The 12,542-nt window shown below is 37.5% G+C and overlaps 1 protein-coding gene across 1 annotated transcript; it reads right to left on the reverse strand.

Annotated features, from left to right (window-relative positions):
- Positions 1 to 2,974: 2,974 nt before the first annotated feature.
- LOC110739166 lies at positions 2,975 to 3,454 on the reverse strand. Its single transcript, XM_021919631.1, has one exon. The coding sequence runs from the start codon at positions 3,452 to 3,454 to the stop codon at positions 2,975 to 2,977; it is 480 nt and encodes a 159-aa protein (XP_021775323.1).
- Between the last annotated feature and the right edge of the window lie 9,088 nt (positions 3,455 to 12,542).

Below are 12,542 nucleotides of genomic sequence, written 5' to 3' on the forward strand. Positions count from 1 at the left end.
TCCTCAGCCGGTATAGGAACTGGAGCCAACAACGGCAATAGCTCCTCTACATAGCATCGCCCAGGGATCATGCAAGATTGCCAAGGGGGGACCAGCTCCCTCTAAAATTCTCAACAACCTCGCGGCGCCAGAACACTCAGCTTCTCACTAGGTTGTTCTACCTCCTTGCAACATATTTTGGGTTCCTTGGTACGCCAGTTAGCCCCTCTAAAAAATTTGACATGGTTTTTAGTAATCGGCTTGATTACATAAAGTGATCGACCTAATGAAAGATCGTCTCACTTAGCTTAAAGCGCCTAAGAATTGGCTCATCGCAAAAGGCACCGATATAATGGTTCATTTGGAAAAGGCACCGGCATAGAGGTTCAAAGTAACAAAAGCGCCGACGTACATCATAGCGAGAGAAAATTTCAAGCGAGCTTTTTAAGGATCGACAAGTGGAGATCTTCGGTAATTTCTTTGGAAAATTATCGCAACACATGAGGATAGCTTCAAGAGAGGATATCTTTGCCAGCATTCCTGGCTTGCGGAGAGTTTTCATAAACAACTGAAGGTAATTTCAAGCGATGTTGTCTTCGACCATGTTCCCTTAGACGTGGAAGATGGTCATAAAGCGGATGGAGATTGTTTCAAGAGAAATAATCTTCGATGGTATTCCCTTGGACGTGGAATATTATCAATGCGGATGAGGATTGCTTCAAGCGAAGCAATCTTCGATGGTATTCCCTTGGACGTGGAATATTATCAATGCGGATGAGGACTGCTTCAACCGAAGCAATCTTCGATAGTATTCCCTTGGACGTGGAATATTATCAATGCGGAAGAGGATTGTTTCAATTGAAGCAATCTTCGATAGTATTCCCTTGGACGTGGAATATTATCATACCGAAAGAGGATATTTTCAAGATAAGCAATATTCTAAATTGGGAACAATTACAGGTGTAGCAGTTTTCAAGCGAGAGATGGAATTCTCTAGCTTACAGGAGGTCATCAAAACAATCGGTTACTTTTAGAGACGTGTGCTCGACGGTGCAAGATACGTGTTTCTTAACTCTTTTATCTGTTTAACTAAGGCTAGTTTTGCAGGTATCGGCGTTACAAGAATGATTTAGGATCGTAGAACGTTCTGAGTCATTCTCCGTCCCTATCGATACTTTGACTTTTGTTTTCGAAACTCGCGTTTCTCCAAACTCAGTCAAAGTGGGGGCTTCTGTAGACACCCAAATGTGTCTCCCCAAAACCAAACCCAGTGATGAGTACCTTTCACGTCAAATCATAATCGAATGAAGCGAAAGTGTGGAAAGTTAGTGTTGCGGATAGTTTTAATTTATTTTCTCTTCTCTCTGGTTTTGAAAACTTATTTTAAAAAAACAGCCAATCCAGTTTGTTTGGTCCATGATATGGGTCAAATAGTAGTGTATTTGGATGGGGCTTGACAAAACCTTTCCAACGATATATTATAAGCCCAATTCCGATGAATATTGAGGAAGTTATGGCCAATTTACTGAACTGGGCCCGATTTGACCTTATATGCGGCCCGATGATCTAAGGGAGGGCCTAATATAGATTTATCATTCCTAATGCAATTAAAATCAAAGAGCATTTTTGAGGAAAAATACGATTTTATACTCTTGTACGGTAATTTTTATCTGATATTAGAAAACGCGTGAATTTCTGAAATCAGCGCCAAACGCCAGCTGTAGCGCCTGGCGCCTGGCGCTACACTTGGCGCCTGGCGCCAGCGTTAGCGTTGGCGTTGGTTTGTTTTTTTGTGCGCCAATGCTCTGTTTGGTTTATTTTATCTTTTTGGCTGATTTTTTCTATAAATAACGTCGTAAAAACTTCGTTTTCATTCACCATCTCTTTCTGTCTTTTTTTCTAAACTAGCTTTTACATACAAAATTCCGCATTCACACGATCTAGAAACACCTAGCCATATTCGAAGTTCCCTTCGCCCTAGACGTGAAAGGTTTAATTTCTGAGGGTTTTGTGTCAAATCTCTCTTTCCATTATTTAATTTAATTGTTTTGTTTATTATTTTCCTTGAAGTTACTAACGTGTGTATTTTGTTATTAGAAAGAGGTACGAGGCATCAAAGTAAGTACTTTAATGGTTTTTATTGATATTATGATGTAGAAATCATGTTTAAGTTGTTATTATGATATTCCTAATATCATGTCTAGGGTAAATTTAATATTAAATATGATTGTTACGATGCTTCCTATGTTCTTCCTAATATCTATGATTGTTAGTATCATGTTAAGGTTAAAGATTTGATTTTTATTGCGTAGTGACATGCTAGGGTTTGTTATTAATCTTGTTAGTATCATGCCTAGGATCTTGCTATTATTATGCTTTAGCGTTGATATGATTATTTTAATCATGATTATTATTATTATTAATTATGATTGTTATTATGATGATTATTTTTAATTATAATTATTATTTTTATTATTATGTTGCTTGATATTTATTGTTATTTCTTGATCACGCCTTTTATGCATGTTTAAAGGGAATTTTGTACTTGTAATCACTCTTAATAAGATATTTAATAATCTTGTTTAGGGTTAATATGATTATAATTCAAGTGATCGCCAATAATAGTTTTATTTGTGCATTAATATTCAATCAACATAGATTAAACAGGTTTAGGGTTAATCCTATTGATTGTATGTTAGTCAGAAAGCGCAAATGAATACGATCAGAATAAAGTAGAGGCCTATTATTAGTGCAGGTTCAATCTCTTTTAGGTTGGATTTGTACCTTCATCCCCGAACCCTTATTTAGTTCTAGACCTTATGGAGTTGACAATCTCTTGGATCGTTAAGGGATGTAACCTTCACCCTGTGAACGGTTTACAAGTTCCTAAAACTTGTTGGCGACTCTTTTACTCTATCTTCTTCCCTTTTGGACGCCACCGTACTTTAGTGTATGATCATAGTGGGGTTCAAGCTAGGGGGTTAACGCTTGAAATTTATTCCCCACAATTCTCATCCACTTCCTCGATGCTTCCATTTAGAAAATCCTCATACATTGCCATTTCCTTGATAGGAGCACCTATCTTATCCTTATTCAATAAGAAATTCTCAAGAGGATCATTAGAAGTGAGCAAGTGCTCATGCGTGGAAGACACAACAAGATCAAAAGAATTAATCAACATGCAATAATCTAAAAAAGAACATGGATACTTCATGCTTTCATTCAAGTCAAATTCAATGACCTCTTCTCCTACCTTGAGTGAAATTTTTACACTCTTAATATCAATCATGGCACCCGAGGTAGCAAGAAAAGTTCTACCAAGAATAACAGGAATGGTAGCATCTTCATCCATTTCAAGAACCACAAAATCCACCAGAATTACTAACTTTCCTACTCTCAAAGGAACATCCTTCACCTTACGCTTAGGAATCTTAATTGACCTATCAGCCAATTGCAAGGTAATTTTGGAAGGCATAAGTTCCCCTAACTCAAGTCTTTGATAAAACGAATATGGAATTAGGCTAACACTAGCTCCTAAGTCACATTAGGCATTATCAATTTGCATCTTGTTAATGGCACAAGGGATAGAGAAGTTTATGGGATCTTTCAACTTGGGTGGCATCTTGTTCATTATAATTGCACTACAATTCTCAGACAAGTTGACCGTCTCCACAACATCACAAGTCCTCCTACCACTCAAAATTTCTTTGAGGAATTTTGCATAGTTGGGCATTTGGGTAACAACTTAGATAAATGGTAGACAAAGATGAAGTTGCTTAAGCATGTCAATAAATCTTCCAAATTGTTCATCAAAATTATGTCTCATGAATTTTTCTGGATATGGAAGCTTGGGTTTCACAATTTCTTTCTCCACTCTCACCTCTCTAGGTGTCTCAATCACAACCTCACTCAAAGATGCACCATCTCTCTCATCCTCTACCAAGACCTCCTTGGGGACCTCCTTAGTTTCACTCTTCCTAGGTGAACTCTCCTCAAGAACCTTACCACTCATTGTAACAATAGCATTCATGGGTCTCTTGGGATCTAAGCCTTGGGAAGGTAAAGAAGAAGTACTAGCATGGTATTTCAAAGCTTGGAAAGTTGAGAAATTTGGTTTTCAAGCATCTTATTTATGAGTCATCATCTCATTGAATTTCTTGTCACTTACGGCCATGTAAGTGTTCAACAACTTTGTTTGATTTTTAATGATTTCCTCCAAATTAGTCTTAGAAGAAGAGGATTGTGAATAAGAATTATCACCTTGAGTCTTTGGAGCTAATCCGGGTGGAGGGCCTCTTTGAGCATTATTTTGAAAATTGTCTCTACCTTGATTGTTCCAATTAACCCTATTTTGATTTTGACCATAACCTTGATTATGGTTACCACTACCTTGATTATGATTTCCATAACCTTGGTTTTGATTACCATGATTTTGGTTTTAATTTTGGCTACTATAACCTTGATTGTTATAATTACCTCGAGAACCTTGATTCCTATAACCACCACTTTGGTTATAGTTGTCAAAATTACCTTGGTTTTGGTAATTCCTATTCCATTGACCTCTTTGGTTATAAAACCTTTGCACATTATTATTGTTTGACTCATAGTTTACATGTTCACTCTCATTGTTATCAAAATCATCATTACCATCCGGAAAACCATGAGGGCAATTACTAGCATCATGATCATATGAATCACACACATAAAAAAAACAAACCACTAGACATGTTAATAGAGGAAGGAGAGGGTGAGAGTTATAAGGAGTACCTCTCCCCTTAAATTGGGAGGGAAGACTTGGAGCTTGGGAAAAAGAACTCTCCAATTTTTCCTTGATTGCAATCACTTCCTTTGCCAAGTTTGTCATTTATGAGGAGAGATTGTTGATTGCATTTAGATGATCAACCAAGTACACCGAAGAGCTACTCTTGCTAGTTGAATCTCTCTCACCATCTTTCCAATCTCTATAGCACCTCACAACATCCTCAATGATCTCTACCACTTCTTCTTCCGTCCTATTCATGATGGGTACTCTGGCTCCCCCATCAAGGCATGACCTGCCTTGGGGACTTAGGCCTCCATAGAAAATTTGAATAATTTGATAGGTTGGAATTCCGTGGTGAGAACATTTCCTTTGATACTCCTTATATCTCTCCCACGCTTCATAGAGGCTCTCACTTGGCTTTTGTTTGAAACCTTGAATCAAAGCTCTTGCCTCCGCCGTTTTCTTTTGTGGATATAAATGGGTTAGAAATTCTTTTGTAACCTTGCCCCATGTTATTTGAGAATTCGGCTTAACCTCCTTGTCTAGCCATTCCAAAGCACGCCCAATGATATAAAAGGGAAAGAGCTTGAGGCGGATGAATTCTTGGGAAACTCCGTTCACTTTGATAGTATTGCAATATTATTTGAACTCCTTGAGATGATTTAGTGGGCTCTCATGCTTGGCTCCACTAAATTGTTTCCTCTCTAGCAAAGTGATCATAGCCGGCTTAATTTCAAAATCATTTGCCGGTGTTGTAGGTGGAGCAATTCCACTCTCTAATCTATATGCACCGGGAATCCCCAATTCTTTCAATGCCACTCTCGGCTTCTCTCCCATTCTTGCTTGCTCTTCTAGTAGTGGATCTTCCTCACTTGAAATGCTAGAACTCAAAGATCGCCTAGCAACCCTTAATCTTGCAATAGTCCTCTCAATCTCTGGATCAAATGACACTAGTGAATGACTACGTGCTCTATGCATACAACTTCAAAAGAAATGATTAGTAGCACAGCTACAAGTGTAGCCTATAAGAGAAAAATCTTTTTGTTTTTTTTTAGAATAAAATAGACTCAACAACTATAACAAAGCACCGATGTCACTCCCCGGCAACGACACCATTTTGACAAGGGGAAAACTAGGTCGTTGTCTAATCCTCCCTTGGTCATGCTAAATTTATAAACATTTAACAAACCTTATACAAGTATACGGTAAGTCAAGGGTTGAACCCAATATTCTATAGTCTATTGTTAAGCTAAATCAAAGAACATCAATGGTTGAGGTTGGTAACTAGAATATCAAGAAGATAGGAAAATCAAAGAATTCAATCAATATGCTAAACACTAGGGATATAGGTTCCACATGCAAGCTCAATGATTATGCTAATTGATAGATCACTCAATTGATTCAAACATTACAAGGGACAAACAATAGTTTCAATCAAAGGAATTCAAAGGATATCTCCTATAAGCCAAGCTAGGGTTCACTATAAATGGCTAACAAGGATAATCAACAATCAAATTCAATCAATTAAACCAATTCTCAAATCAAGGGTTCATGTCATTGAAATTTGCAATGCAATCTAGATTAATCTTATAGGTTGATCACTCCTAGTCTAATTAATCACATGCACAACTATGTCAACCAATTTAATTGTAACAATTCAATCAATCAATGATCATCAACTAGCAAAAATCATCAATCAAGCATGCTTCCCCTTCTCCCTAGTATCTAATCTACTCACTAATCATGGTGAACTTGAAGACAAAACAAATTAAATCACAAACGTATTCATTTCAAGCTAAATCAAAAGGAAAATCAATCAATCAACAAATTCTCAAACCTATCAAAATTCAAATCAAACATTCAAGGATTAAAGAAAATTGCAATTGAAGTAAATTCAAAGGAAAGAAATCTCACATACTTTCATTGATATGAAGAAGAAATCCAAACTTGATTGAAGCAATGTTGTAATACAAATCAAAATCCAAGAATTTCAATCTCTAACTTCTCTCTAGTTTCTCTCTTTAAAAACAAAGAAAATGAAAGATTATCTAAAAGTTAGCCTTTAAAAGGAATTACAAGAGTATTTACAGACAATGAAGAAAAACTTATTGGTCGGGCCCTCTCCAAGAATATCCCGCGGGCGCGGAGAAATGGGTACGAAACCCATAACTAACTTCGCTGGCAATCTAAGCAAGACCCGCGCCCGCGTGCACTGCAGCCCGCCCCCGCGGAGAAGACCCCTACGCCCGCGGCTAAGGGAGCGACAGATGCCCTGTTCCCAAGTGTAAATAGGGGGTCGTGGTCTCTCTAAAGGGAGTGGTCTCTCCATAATCTCCACGCCCGCGGCTAGACCGCGGCTAGGGTGCGGAGAGTTCCTGCTAAAAATCATCAATTTGCTGCACTTTATCCGCGCCCGCGGCCCTCAGGACCCGCACCTGTGGCAATTGGCAAATGTAGAGCGCCCTCTCCGTGCCCTCTCCAAGGAGCTTAATTCTTCTTTGCTTAGCCTTTTTTGCTCTTCTTGAACCCTTTGTGAAGCCAACTCCTTAAGCACCTATAAAAGTAACCAAAGAGAGAAAATATAAGAAAAAAAGAGCAATGTAAAAGGGAATCACGAAGAAAACCACATAAGGGAAAGTAAAACACGAAGAAAGAAGAAATAGAGAAACTAAAGGAGAAAAGACTAAAATGATAAAAGAAAACTATGAAAAAGGGTGAAAACATCCTAAAAGACTACCCTATGAGTGCCATAAATGACACTCATCAGTCACTATTTATCCAAGAATTAAATTGGAGTGTTTAATTGTTAGGATAATTATAATGATGCCATTATGATTTGAGAGTCATCACCAAGTTTAATAATATGTAAAGAACGTAAAGTGAAAGAAATTACGCACCAAAACTCTTTGAACGTATATACCTTGAGTATGAACATATGAGGGGAGTTATGGGGTTTTATACTTAACCATAACTTCTATTGGGAGTACAGGACGCTGTATTTTCATTTTATTATTATTCGCACGAATTCCACCACTTACGAGTGGTTCTTTTATACTGGCACGGTTAGCTCCCATGTTATTACCCCTTTATCGGGGCAAGTTAGGGGGGAAACCAGTTCAATGCAGAATCAAAACTAAATAAATTATTTAGTTACTTAGTTGAGAAGTTTTGTTGTATGTTGTGTGCTTGAAAACAGGTGCAACAAGGTAAGTTGTGTGTTAATAGGTAAAATAATGTTAGTGTGTTTAAATACGCTTATGTACTCAGCTTTGCTGATTGTGTGTGTTGTGTGTTTGTTGGCCTTGTCTTTACCTTGACCCTATGATGACCGAATTTTAACGAATAGTAGTGGAAACAAGTATAGAGAAGCTTTTCAGGTGATGAATCATATTCGTGATGGGCATGAGTGAAGAGCGAATCATGCTAGTTTCCATAAGTTTATGATGTTTAATTGCTTTAATAATATATTATGATATTTCTATTACGAGACTAACATAAAAGTTATAAAATTGAATTGGTTTTATTAAGGGCCTACAATGGTTCCAAGTTGTAGGTTTGACTTTATTATACTTTAGTTTGACTTTACTTTGGTTAATTGTCTTTTTAGGTTGAGTCGTTTTAAATATTTTAAAGGAGATTCTTGCACTGTGTTTTTTTATGGTTACCTTAGCCGTTTTTCATGGTGGCGGTGATATCTTAGATTTTCCTATTTAAAGTTTTAAACATGGAAAAACATGTATTTTAAAAGAAAGGAATTTTTAGGTTGTTACATATTTAAACGACAATATCTCGGTAGTTGACTCAACCCCTCTCTTGGGTCAACCCTTTCTTACCCTTGCTATTAGCTAGTGAGACCAAGATAGGACTTTATCTTTGTTAGGCTCGACAATGGCCTATCAATTCTCAATTAACTTCTAATTGTGTTGTCTATCAAACCCTAGGCACGGCCTCTATTTATACATCATATGTGTAATTAGATTCCAAACCAAGCCCACAATACTCTCCCTATAAAACCCATATGGCCTACTGTTGAGGTTTGGTGAGTCTGACTCACCGCGGAAACAAACCCAAAAATAAGACCGCACTCGCAATAAATAAAACAATAAACATAATTAAATTAATCACAAGTTTAAGATAAAACGATTAACTTTTGGAGCGTGCTTCGCCCGACCGAATGGGCTCTTACTTGAAAGCTAGCTCCGAAAACACGAAGCCTCCAACATTGATCCACCCGCACCAACGAATACTGACAAGGTCCAATGTCTTGGGGTTAGCAAGACCCGACAAATAAACCCGAGTAATTGAGTTCAAAGGCTTTCACTAAATGTGATACATTTTCCAACTCTTGAGTTCAAGGGTTTTCATTTACTTGTGATCCCCTTTCAACCTCTTACTCAAGCAAAGAATCCTCAAGCCATGATTTGGCTATTTATAAGGAAAGCTACCTTGTGAATTCCACTCATCTTTCAATGTGGGACTTTTCACAAAAATATCCCACATGAAAAGATTGATTAATTCAACCCTTAGTTAAATAAACTAAGGAACAAGTGACAAGTCTTACATGGTTAGGTGAGGACCACTTTCCCACTTGGTCCCCAAGGCAATGCATATGCATTATGAGCTAACCATGTGTAACCCAACCTTGATCCCCAATTTGGGTTCGGTTGGGCCACTTTCTTTTGGCCCGTGTCCATGACCCGTCACCCGGGTCCACGACCCCCTTGCCACATTCGCTGCCACCATGGCGCGCTGCCAACGTGGCACGCTTCCACATGGAGCGCTACCAACGTGGCGTGCTGCCACTTGGTGGCTGCCAATTGGTGGCTGCCAACGTGGCTGCTGCCACTTGGTGACTGCCAACGTGGCTGCTGCCACTTGGTGGTTGCCATGTGTGCTGCCACGTGGCACGCTCCAATTTGGCGTGCTTCCCTTGTTTTTGCGTGGCTAGGGTTTTTGCTTGTTACTTGAAGCATTTTCCCGTCTTGCCAATTCTTAAATTTTAGCTCGACATTTGAGATTCTCCGACGCTCGGTTTCGACGCTCTAAGCTCGAATTTCTGACGTCTAAATAAATATTACTCGGTCGACTCATTAATTCCTTCCGAATTAATTCGTCTCTTCGGTTCGTTGACTGCTTGGGTGTGACCGGAAGGGTTCAGTCAAGATTAAGCTGTAATATTAATTATGCATTAATATTACTGATTGGAAGCGGCCTCCACCCAGGCATTCTGATCACTTGACCTTACTGAATATATAACCTTTCTAATAATTCTAAACCCACTATCAGAATAATACACTTGTTCGAAGGACACTATTCCTTTTAATCTCCCACTTGTCCTTCCGGACAAGTGTACTTTTAGGGTATAGCCCTTTTCCTATGTCTCTTAATGCCTCTTCATGAACTATAAGGTAAGATTTATTTGTCATCCTTATTACGTCAAGAAGTGTTTCTCGATTCCGAGTCCGACTGTCAATAACCAGATGACTTTTAAAATCCATCCGAGCACGGCCATGCATTTTACAGTCTCGCTCTACGAGAGGCCTTGTAAACAACAAAGACATCTTCTCTACTTTTAGTAGGGTGACATTTCCAGTCTTGTAATGTAGATTCTCTTACTAAGAGGACCTAGCCGCCCGAGTGATGCCGTTATAATCCTCTATTACGGCAGACGATTGAAAATCATCAAAGCGGACTAGTACTCAAACAAGAAAGCTCACAATACTCATGATCAAGGAAAAAGGTTCCGATAGCAATAATGAGAAGTATACTTATGATGATTTTTAATCTCTTAAAGTATTCTCATAGGTCGATCCAGTATGGTTCTAAACCAATACCTGTGCAGATGATTCATGACAATCATGTCCTTGTACCACAAGAAACAATCATGTCCTTGTACCACAAGAAACGGTGCTATAAATCAAACTACACACTAATCTCAACTGGTCATTAATCGTCCATCGTTTAAAATGACCTCGATTAGGGATAATTTTTCGATTATAATATTCAACGTTCACTTAATAGGTGTATCCTTACCAAGACTGGTCTTGATACCCTATTTTGAATATTCCAAGAATCAAATGGACTCATTATTTAATTCTAAACCATAATTAAATAGCAAACGGAGTGATAAAAAATTCATGAAATTTTAAATTACTCCAAAACCTGAACGGTTCATCTTATGATAAATGGTTTTTTCCGAATGTTGTAAGAGTAACACTCTATATAAAACATCTACAGAAATCACACCCATATATAATATGCTTGATTTCTATCATGCAATTGTGAATGATGTCGTTCACTTATTGCATAGGTTTAGTTATAACTACTTTGCTAATCTTAGCATCTTCATTACTGATCACTTTCATAATAAGATGATAAAATTTGAGAGTGCCATGGATTAAATGTGATTTAGGATTTATTGTCCAAGTGATGGCTCCCACTCATTTTCATGATTGAGATCTTCAACTCGACAACATACAATCGTTAACGTTCAACAACGAACTTTCCATAGAACATCTTCTTTATTATCGCCTTAAAGGCAACAATATTCTCAACATATATTTTAGTAGACTTCTTGATGATTCTTTCCTTGGGTTTCACACCAAACGACTCACAATGATTTGAGATACCCTAATCACTTGTGATCATGGAATTTTAATTTAAATTCCCGCACATTACACATGGATGCACCTCCATGTTACTATTCTCAAGCCACGACTTATTGTTAGCTCGTGCTTATAAACGACTTCCTTGTTAAGGATCTAATCCTTGTTAAGGCTTGTGCTTGCAACATCAATTCTCAAATTGCATTTGTTTCCATAAGTCAAGAACTCATCATGTTACTTATCCAACTACTTTGGATGTTCTTGGCCATAATCTAACGATCTATCACATATATTCATGTTGATTGGTACCTCATACATACTTCATATGCTCTAAGCAAGTAAGTCCTGCGACGATTCCATATCATAGAGTACATGATGGATTAAGTTGGAGTAATTCTCAATCTTATTCCATCCATGTGACATTTTAGCTCATTCAGTTTCACTGAGTCTTGCTTAAATTGTTCGCTATGTGATACGGTTGAAAGTCTCTTACTCGAGTCTTTCTTGTTTGACTTAGTATTTAGCCTAGCTTATACTTAGTTCAAACATTTACTTAGTTTTATACATAAGGGTCGAAAGCCTTTCAAAGTCCTTCAATTCATATTTAACATGGTAAATTCCTTTACACGTTCAAACATTTTATTAAGTATATACAATAGATCTTAATACCCAACATGTACTAAGTATCGTCTTTTTCTTGGTCCATTGTCGAAAATACTTTTAAATCTAAGCATTTAGTATTTGACAGTTATTTCACAATAGAGTTCGTAAACTTTTTGTTGGACCTTTACATAATTTACTTTTTCTCCCACTAAACTTCTTATTTATAAGAGTTTCTATGTTTCTCCACAAGTCAATCCTCTTATTAACTTCATGAGAAAACATGTTCCAATTCCTATGTGCAAGGCTTCCTTAAATCCCATAATGGATTCCTTGAGCTTGCTTCCAAATCTATCATTATTTAGATTTTCAAAACCCTTAGACTATTTTCATAGTCACTTCCAAAATCCTATTTTAGCAAGGCGGTTTTGGTATCTATTTTGTCATATTTCATATGTGCAATTTTGCTAGAACAATCACGAAATGACTTTAGCATTCCGATTGGTGAATAAGTTTTTATTAAAATCAACTTCGTGAATTTAAGTGTATCCTTTTCAACCAATCTAGCTATGTATACACATACATTTCCACATTTG

Source organism: Chenopodium quinoa, unplaced genomic scaffold, assembly GCF_001683475.1.
Source record: "Chenopodium quinoa cultivar QQ74 unplaced genomic scaffold, ASM168347v1, whole genome shotgun sequence".
Taxonomy (NCBI): Eukaryota; Viridiplantae; Streptophyta; class Magnoliopsida; order Caryophyllales; family Amaranthaceae; genus Chenopodium; species Chenopodium quinoa.